The 25,692-nt window shown below is 47.8% G+C and overlaps 1 protein-coding gene across 12 annotated transcripts in view; it reads left to right on the forward strand.

The window, feature by feature from the left end:
- Positions 1-25,692, forward strand: part of PRR5L (proline rich 5 like) — a 74,158-nt gene that overhangs the window by 19,399 nt on the left and 29,067 nt on the right. For 11 of the 12 annotated variants that reach the window (XR_006194012.1, XM_042906728.1, XM_042906731.1 and 8 more), the window contains exons 2-4: positions 1,017-1,305; positions 2,638-2,718; positions 17,137-17,185. Coding sequence is in view for 11 of the 12 variants with exons in the window: in XM_042906728.1 (XP_042762662.1) it covers positions 1,142-1,305; positions 2,638-2,718; positions 17,137-17,185 (294 nt within the window). In the remaining variant the exon portion in view is untranslated. The remainder of the gene's footprint in view (positions 1-1,016; positions 1,306-2,637; positions 2,719-17,136; positions 17,186-25,692) is intronic. The other variant, XM_042906732.1, reaches the window with a different exon arrangement.

Here is a 25,692-nt window from a genome sequence, read left to right on the forward strand (position 1 = left end):
TGAACACTCAGTAAATATGCTCTTACAGAATGAATGAATGAATGAATGAATGAATGGCAGGTAAGGGATGGTGGGATGTGCCTGAGTGAGGAGGTATTGATACTTTGGAAAATACTGAGCAATACACATGGGCTGGCATGCTAAGGGCATATCATGGAAGGTCTTTAGTGCCAAGAGAAGGAGTTTTTGTGTTCTCCTTGAGGCACTTTTTTTTTTTAATGTTTTTTTTTTTTAATTTTTTTTTTTTTTAACATTTATTTATTTTTGAGACAGAGAGAGACAGAGCATGAACAGGGGAGGGGCAGAGAGAGAGGGAGACACAGAATCCGAAACAGGCCCCAGGCTCTGAGCTGTCAGCACAGAGCCTGACTCAGGGCTCGAACTCACAGACCGTGAGATCATGACCTGAGCCGAAGTCGAACGCTTAACCGACCAAGCCACCCAGGCGCCCCAATGTTTATTTATTTTTGAGAGAGACAGAGACAGAGTGTGAGTGGGGCAGGGGCAGAGAGTAAGGGAGACAGAATCCGGAGCAGGCTCCAGGCTCTGGGCAAGCTGTCAGCACAGAGCCTGACGCGGGGCTCAGACTCACAAACCACAAGATCATGACCTGAGCCAAAGTCGGACGCTCAACTGACTGAGCCATCCAGGCGCCCCCAGGCATTTTTGAAAAAGCCATCTCTTTAATGCGCAATGTTGCAGGGTCTACAGAAACCCAGCCAGTGCCCATGCTTTGGCATTTGTAGGCATTTAGAACCACATTCAAGCACAACTTAGAAATCACTTTTCTGTAGGATTGACTCAACCTGTTCCCATTGTTGCTGCCTTCCCACTTTGGGGTAACCAGACGGAGCCCCGTATAAATGCATGAGTGGGAGCGTGTAGGGTATAGATGTTATTTCAGGACACTGGAGTTGTTTTTAACATAGCGCGGCCGGAAAATCCCAGCCAACCTCGTCTAAGAAATGTTCTGCCCGACGCGGGAGTTTTCAATAAAAGCTTTCCTCTCTTTTCAGGTGTGGGCTAAGTTTGTGGTTTTAAGAAAGCCTGAGGGCCGGAAGGCAGCCCCGGAAGAAGCCCCTGCCCGTGGGCCGCTGGAACCTTGTGGTACAGAGGAGAAGCCGTCCCCTCCCCCGGACTTATGACCCGTGGCTTCGCGCCCAGTGTGCCCACCGCGTTCCACGAGATGGGCTCCTTCCGCAGGCCCCGGCCACGCTTCATGAGCTCCCCGGTGCTCAGCGATCTGCCCCGCTTCCAAGCCACACGGCAGGCCCTGCAGCTGAGCTCCAGCTCGGCCTGGAACAGGTAACGGGGGCTGGTAGTCCTGGGGTGGAGGGCCAGGGGACTGGCTTAGCGTCTGCTCCTCCTGAGAGCCCTGCTTCAGAAGGTCGGCATTATGTATACAGGCACATTTTCTTGCGGAGACCGTATCCGCTGGCCTGCCTTGTTTGGGTGGAGACGAGGTGGGCCACCGGGGGCCTCCGGGCTACCAGAGTCTGTTAGCCAGTCCGGGACAGTTGGGTTGGAATTTACAGTGACAGTTCATGCTCCTTAGTCACGCCCAAGACTGTTCGAGTACCCAGGGCTGGGGCCATGTAAGTCACCTATAACCTATTTGGGAAGATAAGACCTGTATCTGTGAAAAGCTAAGTGAGGGGTATAAACCAAGGACTAGCCGTACCTGTGAGCCACAGGTGGATGGGAAAGGAGACACTGCGCTTTTATGGGTGTCTGGCTGACTTTTTGTACACCAAGCATCGAGTAGCGACTGAATCAACACTGCGTCTTGTGTTCCTGTGGGCTACTACTTTTCAAATCTAGCAGTTACTCTTTGGATGAATTAAATGCATCACTATTTTAAAGCATTCCTGAATTCTTTGTCCTTTGGTTCATTTTGGATTTTCTCAGTGAATGCGCACCTCTTCTGATGGGGAAGAAGAGGGGGCTGTGAAACGTTCTGCTATGGATGGATCCATGTTCTTTAAAAAAGGCTTTGGATCCTTGATAAAGACAAGATTGTAATCTGCTCCTTGCTGAAATACCTGGCTGGAGTCTCAGGGCACCTAGGGTTAAGACTTAACTGTGGCTCCTCGAGGGACTAACCCCCTATACCTCACAGGAGGGGGAATGGAAGGGGCAAGAGAGGCTGGCCTCGGTGAAACTCTTCCAAAGAAAAACTGTTTAAAGGCAAGGAATTAGCATTTTATATTAGCCCCAGGCATGGAGGCTGCCTTGTGAGGACAGGGACCTTCTAGGTGAAGGAACCCAGTTGGCTCCTGCTTGTAGCAAGCGCCATTTTGGATTCCTCCAGGCACAGATCCTGAGAGCAGATCCCACCACCTGCCCTTGATCAGTGCTGTTTGCCATCAGGGCCACCAGCGAGGCAAGCGAGGAAGACCTGCAGGCCTTTGAGAGAGTGGAGGGAGAGGAGCTGCTTTTGGATCCTTTTGGCCTCGGTCTTTGTTTCTCTCCAAGGACCCTGGGAAGGAAATGATGGTTTCCAGGGATGGAAAGTGGGCCATTTTTGTGCCATGTGCTTCCTGGCCCTTACACTTGCCTTTAGCTCAGAGCTGCTTGTTGAGTTTGCCCCAGGCAGGCAGATCCTCTAACCAGGGGTCATTTCTGTTTACCCTGTAGCGTGCAGACTGCCGTGATCAACGTCTTCAAAGGGGGTGGCTTGCAAAGCAACGAACTCTATGCACTGAACGAAAACATCAGGTACGTGGATGGCCAGGTCACGGACTATTCTCCCCTGGTGGGACTGAGCTGGGGCAGGGGGACTATCCCCCATGGGGAGCCCTATCTTAAGGTTTTTGTCTGCTTGGTTCTTGTTGCTTCTGTTGACTTTGATGTGGCTCATGTGGCTATTAAGTTCTGAGACCCTTACCTGTCTAGACTTCTGATCCATAGATGGTTCATCCATTTATTCATGTATATAACAACTGTAAGGGGGGCAGAGGGTTGATACACAGGCAGATATCACATACTGTGTAAAGATGTATTGTGCCCTCCTTAACCATTTGGTGCCATCGTAGGCAAGATGGCCTCGTGGTTGGAACCAGACTGCTTGGGATTTTGTCACTCTTAACACTTCTGTTAAGACCTGGCCAAGTGACTTACCCACTTGGTATAAAGTGGTTTATACCCCTCACTTAGCTTTTCACAGATACAGGTCTGTGACTTAACACTTCTGGCCAAGTGACTTACCAACTTCTTTGTGCCTCGGTTTCCTCTTACATGAAACAGGGATGAGAAACGTGCCTCCTTCCATAGGATTCTTTTTTTTTTTTTTTTTAGTGTTTTTATTTATTTTTGAGACAGAGAGAGAGCATAAGCAGGGGAGGGGCAGAAAGAGAGGGAGACACAGAATCCGAAGCAGGCTCCAGGCTCCGAGCTGTCAGCACAGAGCCCGACGCGGGGCTTGAACTCACAGACTGTGGGATCATGACCTGAGCCGAAGTCGGATGCTTAACCGACTGAGCCACCCAGGTGCCCCCATAGGATTCTTATGAAGGTTTAAATCAAGTTATTCTATAAATGACCTGTTAGAACAGGGTTGGAGCACACTGAGAACTGATAGCTCTTATTACTGTCCATGTTGTCTCTGTCATTACCGTTACGTCTTGGAGATACAGCCCTCAACAGGACGTGGTCCTTGAGGGGTTTATTGCCTTCCAGGATCTTCCCAGTAGAATAGTGTCAGCTTTTCGTAAATGTATTCACTCGTTCAACAAATATTTGAGTGCCTCCTTATTGGCCAGGCACTGGAGAGACAACTTGGAGCAGAGATAGATGTGGACCCCGCTCTTCTGGCATTTATATCCAGTCAGGGAGATGATCGTTAGCCAACTAATCATACAAGTAAGATGTTAAAGAGCCGCTTTGACAGCTCCTGTGATGCAGCTGATGTGATGAAAGCATGTTAGCGTGACTTGCTCTTGCCAAGGAGTGGCGATGTCCTGCCGATGCTGTCTTCTGGAGGATCAGTGGGAATTAACTAGGTGAAGAGGGTTCCAGCTGGTGGGAACTGCAGGTGCAAAGGTCCTGTGGTGGCAGTGAGCAAGAAGCCAAAAGAAGGCCCACGTGTGTAGAATACCAGAGGCTGGGGGGTGGGTGGTTGGGTTTGTGTCTTGGTGAAATGAGGGCAGAGAGGCAGGCAGGGCCCAGAGCACTAGGACCTCCTGGGGACAGGAGGTTGTACATCAGCCGTTCTGGTGTGTTAAGTGCAGAACATCAAGGCTAAAGCCCCAACCCTGGAGGGAGCAGAACAATAAACAAGGCCATTATCTGAGTCCTGTTTACATTTAGTTAAGTCTTATTTTAAGGGTCAGTGAGGTGTTTTAAGAGCTCATTAAAACCTTTAGGGCTCCGAAATAAACCAGGCTGTGTTGAATTTCTACCCAGGAGCTTGAATTCCACCTAATAATTACACAAATATGGGAAGAGACAATAGAGCTTGTCTAGCCCAAGGCCTCCTTTTACAGAGGAGGAAACTGAGGCCCCACAAACTTGAGTGACAGGGGCAAAGCTAGGTCAGCCAACCTCTGGGTTGTAAGAAATCTATTTTACTCCAAGAACTAAGATCCTGGCCTCTCTGTGAGGGTTCTTGAGCTCACAGTGGAAGTAAAAATAAATAAAACAGTGACTCAGGAATGTGCTAATTGTTCCTCACTTTGGAAGACTGGTCCTGAAATTGTACTTAAAATCTTTGTTCGTGGGCAGCTAGGAAAAGTACTGGCCACACCAGATTCCACCAGCCCTTTCATCCCAGGGGCTGCTAACTCAGAAGCCTTCAGGTGCCAAGTGGGTGTTCTGAATGGGTAAGGTCGCCTGGGTGCATGGAGGTGAGAGGTCACCTTCTGATGAGAGGGGATTGCCCTGGCAGAACGCAGGGCCGGTGACATGTCAACCTATCTCTCAAACAGAATTTGAGATTTTTTTTTTGCATGAAACTTCCTGGCTTTTAAATGTTGATTAAATAACCGAAAGTTCCCCCAAACATTAGTTCAGGACAAACAAAACACATCTGTGGGCTGAATGTGACCAATAGGCTACCTATTGGCAAGATGAACCACGGCGTGCATCAGGTCATTGCTGATGGGGGCTGTTGTAGCACAAAGGCCGTGTGAGGGATGGACGTTCCAGGAAAAGCTCTGGGCACCTTTCACATACATCGGCCCATTCAACTGTCCTCACAGCCCTGTGAGGCGACCATGGTTCTCATAGTTTATCCATAAAATTGTGGATAAGAAAAATCAAATGACTCGTCCAAGGTCACCCAGCTGTGTAAAGGGTGCAGTCAGGATCTGAACTCCTGGCTGATTCAGGCACCTGTATTAGTTTGCTCAGGCTGCCATAACAAATACCGCAGACTGGGGGTTTAATAACAGACATTTATTTCTCACTGTTCTGGAAGCTGGGAAGTCTCAGGTCAAGATGCCAGCAGGTTCGGTCCCTGGTGAGAGTCCAGTTCCCGGCCGCCGGCTCACCGCGTCCTTACAGGCCTCTCCTTCGTATTTAGCAGCCTCTCTGTGTTTCTTCTTATAAGGCCGCTAATCCCATCTTGAGGACCCCATGCTCATGACCGCATCGGAACCTGATGACCTCCCAGAGGCCCCATCTCCAAATATCATCACTGGGAGGGTAGGGCTTTAGGTTCTTTGTACCGTATTGTAGAGTCTGAGAGGTTTTAGGCTGGAAGAAAGGTTAACCTGGCGGTCTTGGTGTTTCCTTCTGCATTCCTTCCACGAGGCCCCTGGGACCCCATCTTTCATCATGCGCTGTGATTCTTAACACCCCTCTGAGAGGCGTAACACCCTCCCCCAAACTCCCTTCCAGTGTTGGGTCTAGTTCCCTATGTTTGGGGCAGTTTTCAGGCTGGTGAGAAGTACATGTAGTTGGGGTTTGACACTGATTGTCCAGATATGACCTGAGTCCAGAATAAAAACCAGAGTTTGAGTTGCCACGATTGTGGACCTTCTATTCTCTGGCCTTCTCTAGGATAGTGATTAAAATAGAGATGGGTTTTCACATCACACTCAGAGTTACATGACTGAGAATGTGAAACACACCCTGGGCAGATGTGTGACCTGGTCCCAAGTTGAGTAAAGTGAGCTGGCCTGGCACGTGTGCCCACGTCTGCAAGTGCCTGCACAGAAATACATGCCACTGTCCCTTAGTTCAGCAATTAAAATGCCAAAATGGGCATGCCACTCGCTGGTTACATTCAGGTAGACATTTGGGATTTGATTTTCCTTTTCTTTGCTCTTTTCGAAGACCTGTTCGCAGAATAGGTCCATACACTCAACAGGGTTGAGGCATGACCGGTGGAGAGGGTGCATGTGAGGGTGGGGGAACCGGACAGTAGGCACATAGAGAAGAGAATATGGAAGGAGGGGAGACTAGTGATTCTCAAGCCCACTTTGCAATCAGTTGTGAGAGGTCTTTGTCCCAGAAGATCTGTGTGGGTCCAATAGAATTTGTGAACATGTTAAGAGAGTAGCGTCCCGATTCAGAGAGACTGGGGATCAAGACTTAGACTAGCTGTGTGACGTTGGGCAAGTTACTTCATTTTTCTTGGTCTCTGTTTTTCCTTTTATAACATGAGGATAATAATAGCGTCAACCTGATGGTGGTTTGGGGAGACTGAGATAATGCCACACACACCATTAGTCCAGGATCCAGTGCATAAGAAACGTTAACCATTATTGGGGTGCCTGGGTGGTTCAGTCGGTAAAGCATCGATTTCGGCTCAGGTCATTCATGATCCTCATGGTCTGTGAGTTCAAGCCCCATATCTGGGTCTGTGCTGACAGCTCAGAACCTGGAGGCTGCTTCGGATTTTGTATCTCCCTCCCTTTCTGCCCCTCCCCTGTTCACGCTCTGTCTCTCTCTGTCTCTCAAAAATAAACATTGAAAAAAAAATGTTTTTTAATGTTAACCATTATTATTCCTACTATTGTGAGATTTTAGTAATAATGAAGTGATGAATGATGGGTGAGAGCAGAGGGGCAGTATGATGACTCATTGCATGAATGGAATTGTGTAGAGATTTCTCTAGCAATTTGGATGCGGGGAGCTCACTTTGAATGAGAGCGGTCCGGGACAGGCCCCTCCAAGAATGTGCTGGACTTGAAATTTGGGTGAGCCGGAGTTCCAACCAGGAGCCAGCTGTTTCTCCTTTCCTCAGAGACAAGAGTGAGAGGAAATGACTCCATTCTCCATTCTACTCAAGCCAAATGGTAATCAACTTTGATGGACTGTCCAAGTCCAGAGTCAAAGCCGAAATCAGCTTCCTCAGGCCACCCTGGCCAGCCCTGGCCTTCTTTCTAATGGCGGACTTAGTATGTGCCCAGGAAATGTGAATTCATTTACACATTAGCCGATGCAAAGGATGACCAGGAAGGTAGAGGCCTTATGTAACTAGGTTTTATAATGCAGTCAGTACAAACAATTGGTCCTTCAGTTATCAAGAATGAATTCCAGTTTAAATTTTGGCAGGTAGAGTTTGGGGTAGTTACGGGGAAGAACTTTGGTAAGGATGGGCAAGTTCTAAAACACATTATTAGATCAAGAGTAAGATGTGGAGACCTTTTAAGAGCAAATTGATCAGGAATGTCCACACCTCAATAAAGCAGCAATTTTTCCCAAATACATCCAGGCATATGGTCATTCAGTATGAAGACTATAAATCAGAGTTGCCTTAAAGCAGGCCTTGCATATTCTTATATCCCTAGAGGCAAGAAAATGACTGTTTAGAATAGACCTATTCTAGTGAGATCGCTGGTCATCACCGTCCACAATTCTGCCTGCCCTCAAATTCCATCTGCCCTGACTGGGGCTGGCCCTGAGTATCCTGTTGGTTTCGGTTTTCCGTGGGGCATTGATGTGGTTTTCTGTTTGTTTGCTTTTAAAGTTTACTTATTTATTTTGAGAGAGAGCAAGCGTGAGTGGGGAGGGGCAGAGAGAGAGGGAGAGAAAGAATCCCAAGCAGGCTCCACACTGTCCGTATAGAGCCTGACTCGGGGCTCGAGCTCACGCACCGTGAGATCATGCCCTGAGCCAAAATCAAGACCGACTGAGCCACCCAGGTGCCCCCGTGTGGTTTTTAATACCCTCCCAGCTTCAATCCTGATGTGGCTGCATTTTGGCAGTGGGGAAGCGTCTGGGTCTGAGGCCTGGGTTCCCTGGGTTTTCTCAGGAACCAGACTGTCCAAACCTCTCTGACACAGGAGCACCCTCCTTCCTTTTCAGCCAACTGTTCTACGGATTGTGTGTGACTACGAAGAGTTAGAGAAGTATGAGAAACCTATGATTTACATTTGCTGGTTCTTACGAGAACCTGTACAAGTAGATTCTTGAAAGTGCTTTCAGTTTTTGATTGGTGGGGGGGCGTGTGTGGAGGGAGAGGCCACTGGTGCTTTTATTCATGTAGTCAGTGGATATTGGTGGATGCTGTACTGGATACTGGGCCAGGTTTGGAGGAAGCTATTGAAGTAGGTGGTTCTAGCTCTTGGGGAGCTTCCTACAGAGTGAGTGGGGGGCCCTGCGTAGGTGGTGACCCTACTGTGTCTTCAGTGGGGTGTTAGCAGAATCCAGAGTGCCGGGGGAGGGCAGAGGATAGGCACGTAATTATTTGGGGGAAGGTGACACCTCAGTTGAAATCTGAAGGATGAGCAGGCAAGGGTGAGGTGGAAAGGGCAACTGAGGCCATGACCTCCTTGCTGTACTTCTGTCTCCATGGCCTCCCACCCTCTGCTTCTCCCCCCAGGAGGATTTTTTTTTTCTCTCTCTGCAGAAATGAATGCTCAGAGACAAGGGTTCCGGAAACCAGAGATGAGTTATCTGCAGCTGGCCTGAGGCAGGAAACTCACATTTTCCTTCTGTCTCCAACCACACTGCTTCTGTTCTTGTTGGGAGGGAGGCAGCATGGAGGAAACCCCAGAGATTTTCAAGGAAAGAGGAGGTTCCAAGAACCATGCTTGATCTTTGATGGCTCTGAGTCGACACGCCCTCCTTCTGAGTCATTTGGCTGCCTGAGTCCCCCCGAAGGGAACGCACCTCAGGTTTTCCCATCTCTGTGAGGGAGCCTGGTGACTGTGGCAGGACCCTCAACCCCGGGGAAGAGCTGGGAAGAGCTGGAAAAGGAGGAGACTTTGGCCGCGGCCCACAGGCTGGCAGAGTTTGAGGCGAGACTCCCTGAGGTGATGATAATAGCAGACATTTACGTAGTGTTTAGTACGTGCCAGGCTTGCTTCTGAGTGCTTTCACTGTGTCAGTTCTTCTAAAACTCACCACACCTCTATGAGACGGGTACTGTATCCCTGTCTTGCGGATGAGGAAATAGAGGCACGGAGAAATGGGACGACTTGCCCAGAGTCATACCGCTGGGATTTGAACCCGAGCCTCCCGTGATCTTAAACTTCTAGTAAGTAGGCTGCAGGAGGCACACAGAGATGGCCTTGTCCAGATTTAGGCCTGACGTCCCAGGGCACAGAATCGTTACCACATCAGAGGGAAGCAGGGTGCTGTCTTCTGAGGGCCCTACTTTGGGAGGGCTTGAGGTGGAGTCTCTTTTCAGCCCAGGTGGCCCTGCCTGAGTGTGTGTTGTTTTTCTCTCTGCTCCGGTTGGTAAACACATTTGATTTTGGGGGAGGGAAGGGTAGCTAAAGGGAAGTGACAAATGGGAAGCCTCTGGGGCTGGCCCCGTGTGGTGGTTGGTCTGCACAGTGTTTAGAAATGTGGATATCTCCCCTAAAAATCCAGGCCTCTCTGGAAAGTTCACGTCGGGCAGCGCTGGATGTGCAGCCTGGCCTGGAACTGATCAGCTCCCCTCCAGGAGCCAAGGCCCGGCTGCTGGCTTTAGAGAAGTCCACTACAGCCCCCCCGCTATTCATGCCCACCTGCTTCCCTCACCCACCTTGCCTACCTGCCCCTGTGAGCCTGTGGGGTGCCATGGACCGACTTTCAGGTTGGCCTCGCGTTGAGTGAGGATCTGTATACATGGCCCTGGGCAAGGTTCTGAGCGTCTGTCTCATCTTGCAGATGAGGATAAATTCCTACCACAGAGGCACTGGAGAATCAGCAGCCCTGTGCGTCAACTGCCTAGCAACGTGCGTGTGACATAATTAGGTCAACCTTTCCTCCATCTTTTTCACTGTCCCCAGCGCCACCCACTGGGGTGCAGGAAACTGAGATGTATGGGAGTCCTGGCATTTTGCCTGAGTCATGGACACCACTTCCAGTGGCCCCGATAGAACGGACCCAAGGAGGAAATGGGCATTTCCATGTTAGTGCTTAAAGGTGCCACTTCCTTGGGGCACCTGGGTGGCTCGGTCAGTTAAGCATCTGACTTCAGCTCAGGTCACAATCTCACGGTTTGTGAGTTTGAGCCCGGCTTTGGGTGAGCTCGAGCCGCACTTCTCTCTCTCTCTCCCTCTCTGTCTCTGCCCCGTCTCTCATCTTCGGAGGATTTCGCAGTCGGGTCGGCGGGACACTGATCAGCATAGCATCAGTAACCGAGTCTGCAGGTCCCCTGCTGTTCCTGGATCCTGAGGAAGTGGGGTTGGACCCCGCCAAGGGGCCAGGTTGGAGGGCCTGAGTACGTGGGGCAGCCCCTAATTGCCAAATGGCACAGAAACGTCGAACAACTCATCTGGCTGTCCTGACGCGTGCTGGTTAAACACGAGCCCCGTGGCATCTGTCTCCAAACTGCTTCGTCATCCCTTGGGATTTTGCTGCTTTGGGTCTTTCCGCACGTGCAAGGGAGATCATGGCTCATACCCGAGGTGGTTTCTCTACATCCTTCGTGCCGCTCCTGCGCTGCCTGTCACCCTGTGGTCCCCACGCCCCCCAACCAGCATCCAGCTCCGGCAGGGCCTTGTTTACTTTCGAGTCCACAGAAGTGGGAAGTTGACAAGACGGTGAGGGGCGAGATGGCGAGTCTGTGTAATAACAGGAAATCTTGTCATCTGGGGTGGTGTCTCGCCCAGTCAGCCTGGGAGGGAGAAGGGGTGAGATAATACAGACCAGTGAGTGGTTCCCCATTTCTTTCCCTATTGTGGCCTTTTTGGCTTCTGACTGAACTTCATGCTCTGTTTCGCTTTGGGGCCGGGTCCACATAAGTGTTCCTTTGCCATTACTCCTGGGGCGCATTACTCCTGAGGCCCCACTTCCTTCTTCTGGCTCCGTGGCTGCAGCTGCCACTAGGGGTGGTGGTGGTTAGCTTAGGATTCGGTTTCCACACAAAACCTGGCATGGAGGCCCCGTACGTGAAACAGATGAAGCATCTCATTAAGCTGAGATGTTACTTCCATCTTCGTCACAGCCACATTTCCCCCCAAGTATGGCCCCATCCTATGCCTTTACCCTTAAATCAGTGAGGTCTGGCCCTAGTGTCCAGGCCCCTTCATGAGTCTCACCTGGGTCCTTAATGTCAGGTCTGGGAAATGCTGGCCCGGCTGTCCTTTTAAGAAGATGCTGGAGCTCCTGGGTGGCTCAGTCGGTTGAGCATCCAACTCTTTGATTTCAGCTCAGGTCATGATCCCAGGGTCATGTGATCAAGCCCCATGTCAGGCTCTGTGGTGAGCGTAGAGCCTGCTTGACATTCTCTCTCTCTCTCTCTCTCTCTCTCTCTCTCTCTCTCTGTCTCCCTCTCTCTTCCTTCTTCTGCCCCCTCCCTTGCTCATGCATGCACTTTCTCTCTCTTAAAAAAAAAAAGATGCCAAGAAGCAGTGAAATTGAGTTCTTGGGAGTGTGGGCTTCAGGGTCTGCAGCCCTGGGTAGAATATGCACCTGCTGAGTCTTGTGTGTGCCAGGCTTCTTCTGGGAACTAACTGGTCTAGGATGAACTCCCTTAACCCTTACGCTATCTGCGGAGTAGGGATCCTCATTACCCCTGAACTCCAGCTGGGGAGCAGATACAAGGGACTAACCTGGGACATTGACTTACAAAGGTTATTGCTGACAACAGTTTTGCGGCCCGGGAGCTGCCTCTTGGTCCTCACACTCTGTGAGGCTCCTCCCATCTCGTCCTGTGCTTGCTGCACACCCTCCTGAGTGACCTCTGAGCATTGGTTTCCTTAAAAAGTGGAGCTGTCACTACAACCGTATGGCTTTGTTTCTAGCTTACAGGAGGAAACACATGTTGTGTATGTTGTGGAAAACAGTGCCTGGCACCTAGTAAGTGCTTAGTGAAGCTTTAACTGGGGGAAAAGATCGTCCAGCTCCATCCTAAGAGCAGTTTATTTCTTCTTCCTTATTTATTTGCTGCAATAAGTCCCTACTTTCCTGTCTTCAGGGAAAACACCCTAGGAAAGGGTGGAAAAAGTGGAAGAGGGATGCTGGATTCTTGGCCCCCGTGCCTGAGACAGAGCATGCATCGTAAGGATTGGAGATCAGAGATTTCCTGTCTTTTGCATCTAGGGAACCACAAACCATAGGCTCGTTAATTCTGTTGTCTTCCTCCTGCTTTGCTCTTCTTTCTCGTGCTTTACAGACTAAACTGGCAAAGTTGGTGAGGAAGTTACAGGGTGAGTTGTTTTTCTGTGAATGTAGGTCCGCATACCTCTAATGCCTTGATACTTAACGCTCTCCATTTTTGGAGACGTTGGTGCACCTGGTGCCTCCTGAGACCACGGCCCCGGTGAGAAGAAATCACTGTCCGAGCCCTGCCTATCCCTTCTCTTAGCGTCTAGTCTAGCACCGTGGCTGGCACACTGCAGGTGGTCAGGAAATGGTTGTGATTCAGTGAATGAATTCATGGATCTCTCTTCTCTTATCAGTCACTCTGGAGGGAAGCGACTGCCGAGTTCCCCCTGGGGATGGTGTATCATGACAGAGGGGTGGAAAATCCCTCTTTCTCTCAGTTCAGCTAAGATCATGTTTTTCAGAAGTACTCGTTCCTTGTAAACCCAGTGCAAGCAGAATAAACACCGAGTAGAGAAACAGGTTGGAGATTTTGTGGTATGACTCAGCGGCAGTCTGCTCTCCGATGGCTGGGCCAGCTCTGGCCTTTCCTCCCCGCTTTTCTCTCTGAGTTGAATTCTCAGGCTGCCAGGCTGAGGAGGGTTTGCGTTGGCAGATTCTCTGCTTGTGGGGTTCTCCGTTCCCTAGGACTGCCTGCTTCCTGACATCACGCCCTTGATGGGAACTCACTCCCAGAATTCCTTTGCAGCTGCATCTCGTGGTAACCTTGGGGGTGGTTCTTGTTAATTACAAATTTTTAAAATTTAAAATTTTAAAATTTAAAAATTAAATTTTAAAAATTCAATAGGACTTTGTTCACAGGGTATGAAACATTTATATAGTGAGTTGTACCTTGAAGAATCTCCCTCTCCTGTACCCCAGAAACCCAGCTCTCATTCAAGCCCCCGCAAAGATAATTATTATAACAGCAATTTAGTGGACTTTCTCCCAGACCTTCCTTAGGCATATGTAAGGAACATCGATATGGAAAAGCAGCTGGGGATATTCAACAGTTCATAGGAGGTCCACAGACTGGGTTGATCTGTAGGAGAATATCCCCTAACTTCAGGGAATAAAGTTTGCTAAAGTGTTTTGTTGCCCCACCAAATTTCCAGCAACAACTTCTGCTTCCTCCGTGTCCTTACTTGGGGAGATGGAGAAGAGGAGACCAAACCCAGTATTTATATATAATCCTCTATATAATTTTTTAAATGCATACACGCTTCATGGTTTAAAAATCAAGGTGCTATTTTAGTTCAAAGGGCCTGTTGGAAACCAAATCACATCGCTCTTGCAGAACAGCAAGTGAAGAGAGCAGATCTGACAACTGAGTTCATTGATATTCTGTAAATAAAAATCTATATATTCTTCCTTTTCTTTTATCTTTTCACAAGGTAGCATATTATACACACTATTCTGTATCCTGCATTAAAAATTTTTTTTTTACATTTATTTATTTTTGGTAGAGAGAAACAGAGCACAAGTGGGGGAGAGGCAGAGAGAGAAGGAGACACAGAATCCGAGGCAGGCTCCAGGCTCCAAGCTGTCAGCACAGAGCCCAACGTGGGGCTCGAAATCCCAAACCGCGAGATCATGACCTGAGCCAAAGTCGGAAGCTTAACCGACTGAGCCACCCAGGCGCCCCTGTATCCTGCATTTTTAAAAAATTAATTTTTGTATCATTAGAGTTCTTCCCTCTCTCTGTCTCTAACAATTGCATAAAATTCCATTGTATGAATGAACCACAATTTTTTATGAGCACTATTGGTGCCCATTTTTATTGATTCCTGTATTTTCCTGCAGCAAAAACTCTGTACACATATGCAGTGACCTTGTGTAATGCATAGCATGCCCAGAAGTCCGACAGGTTTTGTAAGGGACAGAGCAACTTACTGACACGCCTACCCGGGATAACAGAATGTTGGCTTCAGTGATCCAATGGGGTCAGTTCTGTTCAGCTAGGTCTAACAATAATACCTAGTGGACAGGGTTTTAAACTCAGGATAGATGAAAGGACAAGTGTCTCATTCTCTTACCATACCTGGTTATAAATGGTCCATGGTGCTTTAAGTTGATAAAGCGGGTTGTTGTGCACATTCCTGTGCGGGTTCCCCCTCGGTAAAGGACTAAGGATCGCCCTCATCAGTGTGCAGGAAGCAGCTCTCTGTGGTCTGTGGCTTGTTCCCATCCATCACCCTCCCATCGCTCCTGGTGCGGCTGCTCGTAGCTTCAGAGTCCTTTCTTCTGTGCCTTTGTCTTGGTGGTTATGTCAGGTTTACTCCTTAGCCTCTGCTCCTTTATCAGCTGATTTCTACCCCATGCTTTGTGTTCCCTTAACGCTCTGCAGAATTCTGTCTGTGGCCATGGCTTGCTGCAGCCCTCGCCTTACCATAAGGTGCTGTATCTCCCCCTCACTGGAGGCCCCAGCCTTTCTGCATGCCCTGATAGGTAGGGGAAGATACTTCTTGGATTCCTCACTTGGGTAACATCAGGATGCACTCAGAGTGCCATTGTGAAATGTCCCTGGGCAGTCATCGCCTGTTTAACCATGTCTAGCCTCCATTGACAACTGTTACATTTGCATAGGTCCCTCCTCCAACGTGCTCCAGTAGGGTTTTCCATGGTTGTTGACCTTGAAGGACTACCCTTACCCCTGACCTCTTTCTCCTTCCATTTTACCCAAAGCATCTTCATGAGCACAGAGTTTCCCAGCACAGATTCCTCAGAACGCCAATTCCATAGCGTATTATTTGGTCTCAGAGCCGTGTCAGCCCCTCAGCATTATGGGTACCTGAGATGTGTGTGGGAAACTTCATTTGAAGTAGCCCATTATTAGGACTTGGTTTTCTAAGTCCTTTTGAGGAAGCCTGGCTTCTTCACCTATGGTTTTGAGGCTTCCCAGTGGCCATGAAGACTTCCCAGTGGCCAGCAGTCAGAAGCAGCCTCTCTGACTCTTCCTGTTTGAGAGCCCCCATCTGTGGCTGCCCGCCAGGTTTCTGTTTTCTGTCTGAGAGACACTTCTAACCTCCAAGAGCAGCGATGAGCAACCTGCCCTCAGCCTCCTGACTGATGAAGGTTCCCCTGTTTCTGTCAGACCTGCCCACCATCTGGGAGAGCTTCTGGGTTGTGTTGATGGGGCAGCCTTCCAGGAGACTGCCATTAAATTGGATCTCAAGATGCGGTATCCACACAGGCACATTGTCTTGGGAAAAAGAAGGTATTTTCCGTGTGCAACCCGTGTTTGCAGCTTTCCAGGGCTCTTTCTGGTGTGAGAATTGAGATCATGGGTGTCTCTTTCTCTTTTTTGATCCCGTTGCATCGATGATCTGCACATAATGATACCTCACTGTCACTTCCTGTTTCTCCAGGACACGGAGAACATATGGGAACACATTTTGGGGGCGGGGGAGTTGATATCCAGCGGGGGTTGTCAGAAGGCTGAGCCTTTGCTCCTTAATGACCGTGGCTGGTGGGGTGAAACAATTTGAAGTCAATGAGGAGTGTACCCTCTAGGGAGCACGTTGGATCCGGAGAGCCAGTTATTCATGTTTTTAGATTCATTGCCTTGTTTGGATCAAGTTAAAGAAAGATCAGTAGGGCGGTCCCACGATTTGTCACAGGGAGATGGGGACCTGGTGCCAACACCTCTATTTTTAAAATTCTTTTTTAGCTCTAAAGACTCTCTGAAATTATCCTGCGAGTGTATTTATTTTTTTGTTTTTTGTTTTTTGTTTTTTGTTTTTTCTTTTTTTTTTATTTTCTTTTTTTGTTTATTTGTTTTTTTTTATTTTTTTATCTTTTTTTTTTTTTTTTTTTTTTTTTTTCTTTTTGTATTTATTAACACACTATCTATCCACACCACCGAGACCTCATCTGTCTTGGTTGTTCACTTCCATCCACCTGGTGCTGGCCCAGTGTCTGGCATGTCAAGGGAAGCTCAATAAACTGGATAAATAAAATCTGTTTTCCCTGTTGTAGCCCCCTTTGAACGACTTCCTCAGTCACTTGGGGGGGGGCGGTGGTAAGACCATCCAAACTATGGCACCATGTTGAATGTCTCTGATGGATTTGGAGGAGAGACAGAGTGGGATTATGGGGAAAGATGTTGAATTTGCAGAAGGCCTGGGTTTGAATCTTCACTCTGCCACTGGGGGCCTCTCTGAGCCTCTGTTTCTTTACTTATATTGGAGGATAATAATTGCCCTCCTCTCACACATACTTTACAGTTCTTCAATCCTTGGCTGAAGAATGCATGAAAAATATGTTTTAAACCATAAAGTCTACAAATATGGAAGATTACAAAATTATGGTCTTTCTCTCTTTCCTTTTCTTTTCTTTCTTTTTTTTTTTTTTTTTGCTTCCCATGAAGCCAGAGTCCCCTAGCTTGCTTCTACCAACTCTATTAGAATTAGAATCTCCCGCGACTGCCCTCTGGCGATGGTTGTCTTTGTAGAGCGAACTAAGGAACAGATACCCTTTTAGGACTTCCATTGCCTGAATCCCATAATAACTTTGGTACAGAGGTATTATTAGAGCCTAGCACACTCCTTTCTTAGACCTGGCCTTGGCCCCTATGCCACTGGGGAGCACTCTATCATCGTATGTGTCCGTGAGTTAGGCACCGGGAGCTCTACTATCATGGGCTGCTTGATGGTGTTTCTCTCTCCCCAGGAGGCTGCTGAAGAGTGAACTTGGATCATTCATTACAGACTATTTCCAGGTAAGCTGTGTGAGTCTGAGTATCTGTCATTATAGTGCACATGGATACATGTACCTAAAGGGATGGCCAATACCATACACCTGGGCATTCCTTCAACATCCAAAATTACATATGCCGAGTCCCTGATAATGCACAGGGCCAGTGTGGTCCCTGCTTTTATGGAGATTACAGTCTTGGGCAGTGGTTCTCAGGCTTCTTTGTCATCCTTACGCTCTTAAAAATGATCGGTTATTTGGGTTATCTCTGTCTTCACCATATTGGAAACTGAACCTGAGAAACTTAAAAATATTTAAGTCATTTAAATAATAAACCTATTACATGTTAGTCTAAATAGCATTTTTGTGAAAAATAACTTCTCAGAATAAAAAAAAATAGAAGAGAGGCATTATTTTACGTTTGCAAATCTCTGCACCATCTGGCTTCATAGAAGATAGCCGGATGGATCCTCCTGTCTGTTTCCCATTCGGTCTGTTGTGACATTGTGCATCATGTGGTCTCTGGAAACCTGCACGGTACACTGATGGAAGATGCGAGGAAAAGGGCAAATTGTGGCTTAGTGTCATTAAGGAACTAGTTTTGACCCTGTGGAAAAGGTCTGGGGATATGGGACCTCAGACCACACTGTGGGAACTGCTCCTCTAGCAACATTCCCTCTCACCCCCCGGGGATGGCATCTAATTCGGTGTAACTGTATGTACCCTTCAGCCAAGTGACTTCTTGTCGCTAAGCCTCCTAGTCTGTTCTGTTAAAGATGATTGGATCCGGCGACCTGACACCCCTCCTGCCCAAACACTGTTGTTATGAGGCTAATGAACTCAAGGTTCCAGACTCCCTTAGAGGATGGTTTATTCTTCTTCTTCGTTTTTTCTTTATTTATTTTGAGAGTGAGAGTGTTGTGTGTGCATGAGCAGGGGAAGGGCAGAGAGAGAGGGAGAGAGAGAATCCCGAGGAGGCTCCGTGCTGTCAGCGCAGAGCCTGACCTACGGCTTGAACTCATGAACTGTGAGATGCTAACTTGAGGTGAAATCAAGAGTCAGAAGCTTAACTAACTGAGCCACCCAGATGCCCCTCAGAGGATAGTTTCTAATTGACTGACACAAGTTGTTTTCCTGACTCCACCCACAGGCATGTGGGAGAGGGCATGGGGATGTGTTGTTTGACAGTGAGTAACTGACTGATACTTTAGTGAAGTCAGAGTTACTACTTTTCCCTGCTAATTAGCTGAGTAGGTCTCGGGCAAGATGCCTCATTTTCCCCATCTGTAAAATGGGAACAAAAATATGACCTACCTTAGAGGTCGTTGGTTTACGTGAAATAACACATGCAAAGCATTCAGCGCATAGTGTGGGTGTTGGGTGGGGGACAGAGTAGGGGAGTGGTCAAGATCGTGGCCTCTAAAGCCAGACTACCTGAGTTTAGTGCCCAGCATAGCCTCTTACCAGCTGTGTGACCTCGAGCAAGTTGCTTTACCTCTGTGTGTTTTAGTTTTCTGTTCTATAAAACCAGGGGTGTTAAGACCTAACCTTATAAGATTGTCGTGAGGACTAAATAAATTGTTATTTGTCAAGTGCTCAGAACAGTGACTAGCACAGAGGAAGACAGAGTAATGAGGTTATTAAACTTAACTGTATGCGTATTTGTTATTCTAAAGTGCAACCCTTTTAATGGGAAACTAACATAAAAATACCTAACATCTTGGTTTCAGGTTGGTGGTGCTATTCTATACCCACGGAGAACATACTTTTATTTAAGACAGGTTAAAGAATTTTTAGATCTTAAAAACAATACTGACATTCTTTTTTTTTCTTCCTTACCAACATTCGGGAAGCTTACATTTTTACGTGCACTTTTAAAGAATGACAGATGTTAGTCCTTTAAAACACACACACACACACACACACACACACACACACAGCAGAGAATGGCCACTATAAATATGGACAAAGCAAGACCCAACAGCAGCCTGGAATTCTATCGGGTCAGATGTCTCAGCTGCTTGAAAGAAAAAGCCCCTGTCCAGGGAGAGACAAACATAAAGATTAAGAAAGAGGTAATTAGTTACAAATGTGAATCATCTCAGTTGCCCTTGACTCAAAGGTCAGCCTTGTCCTCAGTCTCTTCTCTTGCTGTCTGAGTGATTGATTTTTAAATCCAACTACAGAGAAGTGGTTTTTCAATTGGTCCTGAAGAAACCTGCCAGGCCGGCAGCCTTCCTCGCTGACATTTAAAGTAGACAGAGTTTGGTGTGGTTTCAATCGGGTTTTAAATGTCAGTTGTCTTTTGGCACGGGGGGCTACCCCTAGGATGGGTGGGGAAGGGCACTTGGGTGGGGACTTGTTTATCTGGGAAGCCCTGAGGTTTGGGGGGGTCGGTTAATGCTGCTTACAAAGTATGCCAGCCACTTAACTAATAACCACATGTCATTTTCCATCGAGAGCTTAATCAGAGAAACGGCTTGGTGAATATTGAGTCTCTTTCTGGGGGTGTGGGGTGGGAACTGGTTTTCACAGTTTTGAATCTGGGATTTTCCTCAGTATTAGACTGGAGAGAAAGCTATCCTGGACGCTGTTTATTTAAATGTAGGTTTTAAGTCTCCTGTAGGTGCAGAGCCCTTTAAAAAAAAAAAAAAAAAAAAAAAGGTGTTTGGCTCCCCAGTGCCTGGAAAGTACCTGGAACATAAGAGATGCCCAGTGAAGTTTCTTGGGAGAGAGGGAGGGGTTGTCTACCACAGATACAGGAGATGATATTAGGTGGTATGCACAATGACGTTAAGTAATACTGGTCTTCATGGCTAGAATGTATTTTCCTTTCTTTTCCTTTCATGCTTCAGATTGTGCCCAGGGAGAGTCTCGCTTTGCACCACTGTATCTTTGACGCTCCTGCAGGACTTGGAGATCTCCCTTGTTTCAGAAAGAGAGAGCACGCCTCGAACTTAGTGTCTTCAGCTAGGAACACTGATTAGGATTTCATAAAATTTTTTTTCTTTGCCTCGAGTTGATGGTTGAGTTACATTCTGTTTATGGCAAATGATGTTGCTATAGTTTCATTTTTTAAACATATTTATGTTTTAAAAAGTGGACTGATTTAAGAAAAATAGTATGCAAAGAATAACAGTTTAGGGGACCCTGGCGATGGCCAGATGGTGAAGGTGGTTCAAGAGAGAGTCAGGTTTGGAAAGCCCAATGCTGGGCACCGCTTGAAGGTGGGCTGGTTCCAAAGCCATGCAAGGAAGAACTGTCCATGAAGGAGGATGGGAGGGAGGAGGGAGGTCCAGGAGGGAGGGCCATAGAGGCCAGCCTTCACATTCAACTAGCAGACGTGCTGTGAAGAAGGAAAAGTCTGAATGGGCTCCAGAAAGAACACGCCTCCAGCAAGGAGGAAGGAGGAAGTCCATGGACAAATAAGGAACAGATCATGAGGGTGGAGGTGAGACCCCAAAGCCATGGATGTGGCTGTTGGAGAGGACGATGAATGGGCTCTTTGGGCTCTGGGCTTTTCTGTGTGACATGAAGGATCGGGTGCCCCCTCCCTGCCATCTGCATTTAGCCATGAACTCGCATCTCCTGGGACCCAGAGAGATCTCTTCTGGGTTGGGTTGGGTCGCATCTCTCCAACCCAGAGATCTCTACTTGCAGAACCTTCTCTGTGGCTCTGCTTTTGAAGGTGAGCATTCTCAATTTGTAGCTTCAAGGAAAGATTCACTGAAGGGTATCTTCAGTCAGGAATAATGAAAATGACCTGAGGTGAAGGCAGAGGGGAAGCAGGTGGGAAAAGAGTGCTTATCTTGTGTCTGCACACAGAGAAGACAGGCCATTTGATCCACAGAAGCATAGAGAGATTTCCATAAGAAACTGGCGGGAAAAAATCTGACATTTCCAGTGTTGAATTTTCTCTTTCCCTCTGTTTTGGGCCTGGAAGGAAAGCTGGGGTTTCCCAGGGGAACTCTATCATAGAGACGGCTCTGTGGGATAACTGTTTCCTTAGAACTTTGGAAATGATGATCGGAAGTGCTCTACATTTTTCTATCACCTAATTAATGGTTAACCACGTTGGTGGTGCAGGGCATGGGGATGGGCGGGGGGTGGGGGGGTGGGGGGGAGTGGCTGCAGATTGAGTATTCTGTGCTCCTGTATCTGCTGGCTGTGTTGCGTTTGTTGCAAGTTTTTACCCCAAGCCCGGAAAGTTAAATTCCCTTTGGTGAAACTAGAGTTTTGCTTGATACAGAAACTCAGTTTCTAGTCAGTCGCTCTGAACAAGATAGTACCTAGGAAAAGGGGAAATTTAGTCACCCCAGTGCCCAAAGGCCACAGATGGCCTGGTAGTGTTTGATCTAAATACTTCCATTACTGCTCATGTCTTGTGAGAGCCCTAGGAGGCCAGTCCCTCTTAGCTCATCATTATCAGGGAAGGTTCATTAAGGGCTTGTGGCACATGGCAGAACCAAAGGAGGAGACCCATGGAAGTGTCATGGTCACCGTGAAGTTTGACATTGAAGACAGAACAGGGATGTGGATACCTCTATGCAGGTACCACACAGGGTAGTGTTAGCTGAAAACCTGAGTGGATGGTAAGGGCTTACAAACAGGCCCAGGATAAGTATACTTTGTAGGGACAAAGCTGGGTGGGACTTGTAAGAATCCACAGATTCTTCCTGGGTGGAGAGATGATAAAGATTGGGGAAAATCACTTTCATGTGATTTTTTTTTTTTCCAAACCCAAATTGACTAGAGGCGAAAAGTTTCAGCTCCTCTTTGGTCAGCCTGGGAGGTCTTCCCAAACACATGGGGTTCCCCAAAAGGAAAGGGGTGATTAGGTGGATGGAGGGGAGCAAGAGATGGGGCTTTGAACAAGTGGGCTGAGCTCCAGCAAAAAGACAAGGGGGGAAGATGATACCCTTAGGAGAGAAGATCGTTGCGAGGTTACGTTTTGGATTTGGCCAGTACTTGGAAGAGAGCCCTTGTGGAGTCTGTAAACTTGGGAGTGGCTCACAAACTTTGCTTGGGCACTGTGAGGGGAGGGAATGGGGTGGTGCCAGTCTGGGGGCTGCAAGAAGGACCCCTGGATGTCCCAGGCTGCACTGTGTGGGGCCGCCCGCCAGCCAGCCGCGTTCCCTGTCAGCAGCTCTGCCATGCTTAATCTCCTCGGCGATTGCCTGGAATCTGTGCAATTATTTGAATATTTTTATTGTACTTTTTCTCACATTTTATGAGGATAAGTGGGAAAATGGGCCTTGAAATTGATAACCATAGGTCTTAATATAATTGAGATAAAGATGAAAATCCGCGGGCATGCTGCAATGGCGGATCTTTAGCCTCATTGGACTTGGGTGATTGCACATTCTATTGTTAAAGAAGGAACACGTAGGTACAAAATGCTGAAAATCTATCACCCGAAGATGAGCTCCGAAGGTGAGGTGTAATTAGGGATTTTATAATCCTTTTTAGCTCTGTGGGAACAGAACTCCGAACATCATGTAAGTGTCTTGTTCCACACGAATACGTGTTTTCAGGAACCCACTATGGGTGAAATTGGGTGATTTCCTATAGAGCAGGCAGGGAATGGCAGCAGCCAGGTTTAAGGCACCAGTGAAGGGAGGTTGGAAGGCAGGGGTAGATGCTGGGAATGCACGTGTGTTCCGATAAGTGCAAACATTCAGCAGTTCAGTGGCCATGAGGGGTAAAGACTGAGTTGGAAGGGCTGAGAAATATTTGTTAGGCATGGAAGGCACCAGGGCAACTGTCTCTGAGGCTGCTTAAGAGCTATATGGAGGGGACGCCTGGGTGGCTCAGTCAGTTAAGCGTCTGACTTTGGTTCAGGTCATGATCTCATGGTCAGTGAGTTCGAGCCCTGTGTCAGGCTCTGTACTGACAGCCCAGAGCCTGGAGGCTGCTTCGGACTCTGTGTCTCCTTCTCTTTCTCTCTGTCCCTCTTCCACTCACACTCTGTCTCTGTCTCTCTCTCAAAAATGAATAAATTTTTTTTTTTTTTAAAAAGGGTTATATGGAGGACAAAAACATCCATAGTCACGACGGCGAACATTTTCATGCATTTATGCACCAGCCACTCTTTGAAGCTGATGGTTCTCGAAGTGTGGTCCCCGGACCAGCATCTTCCGCACCACCTGAGAGCGCGTTGCCAAGGCAGATTTTCAGGCCCCTCCTCAGACTCACAGAATCAGACACTGTGGGGATGGGGCCCAGAACTCTGTGATTCTGATACCTAATCAAGTCTGAGAAAACGCTGGAAGCATTTTCCCTGTGCCAAGTCACTTATTCCTCCTGACAGCTGATGAGGAAGATTTTGTTATTACTGTTCTGCAGATACTATGACTGCAGCTCTCAGAAGGGAGGTTATCCAAGATCGCACAGCTGGTAAAATGTAGAGCAAGTGTCAGACCCAGGCCCTCTGGCCATGGAAGAAAAATCTTCTGGATTATACTCTAAATGTTAAAATGCCCGTAAGGCATTCCCTGAAAAACTCCACGGAAGAGAAATGTCTGTGTTTTTAAATTTTATTTATTTATTTTTGGTGTCCAGAGAAACAGACAGGGACTGTTTTCCAGCTTCCTTTAAAATGAATTTTTTAAGAGCCCGAATTCACCCTCTACCACTGAAATGGTGCTAAATGAAGGATTCGCATAAGTAGCAAGTTTTTCATCTTTTTCACACTCCCATCTGGGGATTTCTGTCTGGTCTCATCACACTGCCACATCCCCTCCCCGCCCCCATCCACACACCAGGACTGGTTTATTAGGAACTCTCTGGGCTTGGGGGCGAGTCGTGTTTATAAGGTTGCTTATCTAGGAAGGCATCCAGGTTCACAGGAAATGCAGACATTACCTTAGAGATGATGGCTGTACTTTCAAAGCTGCAGCAGGGAAAAAAGGAGGTGGCCCATAGTTTCCATCCCTGGCTTAGTGCCAGTGCCAGGAACCTTTGTGGATCTTGATATCACTGGAAACATGCCTGGAGTAGAAAAGAATTGTTGGCTAACAAGAGTTCTCCGTAGGCAGAGTGGCATGCTTCTAGATGCCTCCGGGGTAGGAAAGAATGTCTCATTTGGGAATGGAACCCACCCAGGAGCCACGTGTGAGCCTTGCTGGACAGTGAGTGTGTGTGGATAGCGGAGAGGGAGGCCCTGAGGAAGTACTTTGGGGGAGGCAGAATTTGGGAAGCTGGTAGCAGGGTTGGGCAGCGGAAATGGCCCAGCTGGATAGAGGTTTCATGGCGGAACTCCGTCCCATCACCCGAGATTGCTAAACGGACTGCTCCCCGTATGTGTGATCCTGAAGTGGATCTCCTCTCCCTTCCCCTTTGGGCAAGGACACAAGAAACCTCCCCAGTGGACAGGGCAGAAGAACAGGATGGCTAAAAGCACCAGACCTTCTTCCGGGTGGGTCTGGATTCCCATCCTTGCTGGAACGCTCACTGGCTGGGTAACTGCAGGCATGTCACTTAACCTGTCTGAGCCTCAGTTCTCTTAGTGATACGCTAGCTGAGATCATGGTACCGACTTCAAGAAGTTGATGTGGTTACTAGATGAGATGTTGTAGATGCAAAGTCCTTGGTATTTAGGGAGCGGTCAACATACAGTAGCTATTTGTATCTTTATATATATTTTTTTATTATTGCTAAAATAAACCAGGGGAATATAATGGGGGTTTGGATTCAGACCAATCTGGGTGCTAGCTCTGGTCTCACATCTGCTAGTTGCTACTCTGAGCCTCCGTTTCTTCATCTGTACAAAAGGCATAGTTTGTGGCAAAGGTACAATGAGCTAGTTAGTGCATGCAAAGGGTTTAATACAGTGCCTGACAAGAGTAAAAACCAGTGAATAACTCTACCATCATTCTTTCTTCTTCTTCTTCTTCTTCTTCTTCTTCTTCTTCTTCTTCTTCTTCTTCATCATCATCATCGTCATCATCGCTAAAGCAGTGGCAGGCAGCCTTAGCATTTACAGGATTCCTGCTGTTGGAAAGTTCTTTCCTCTGGGAAGATGGGTTAGTGTCCTTCTCCCCACCCCCACTCCCCAGCCTGTGGGTTCCCTGTTTCCCTGAGTCCCTCCGGTGGGTTTCGGGAAGTACCTGCTTGACAAGAGGTGCACACTGTTGACAAGCCCACCTTCTCCTCTGTCCTCCCCTGCCTCCTCCTGCCTGCCCTCCATGATCACCTAGGATGAGCTGAATCTGTCCCACCCACTCAAGATTGGGTGGTTTTGGATGCCTTTCCCCAGACATCCTTGTTTTTTGGGTTTTTTTTTTTTTTTTTTTTGCATTTTTCCTAGCTGAACCTCATTTTTCTGTTGGTGGCGTATTTTTTGATGTCTTAGACGTGTCAGCTGTCTTTCACATCCAGGCTCCTCTGCTGCTTGATTCAAGTGATGTGTATTCCACATCTAAGTTCATTTATGGGGTGGGGGCAAGGCACCAAATAACAATGAGCCTCATTCCCAGTCCCAAGTCATTTCTTAGGTGGCTGCTATTTAATGTAAACGGTTGTTGGCTCCAA

The sequence above is a fragment of the Panthera leo genome, chromosome D1 (assembly GCF_018350215.1).
Source record: "Panthera leo isolate Ple1 chromosome D1, P.leo_Ple1_pat1.1, whole genome shotgun sequence".
Lineage (NCBI taxonomy): Eukaryota > Metazoa > Chordata > Mammalia > Carnivora > Felidae > Panthera > Panthera leo.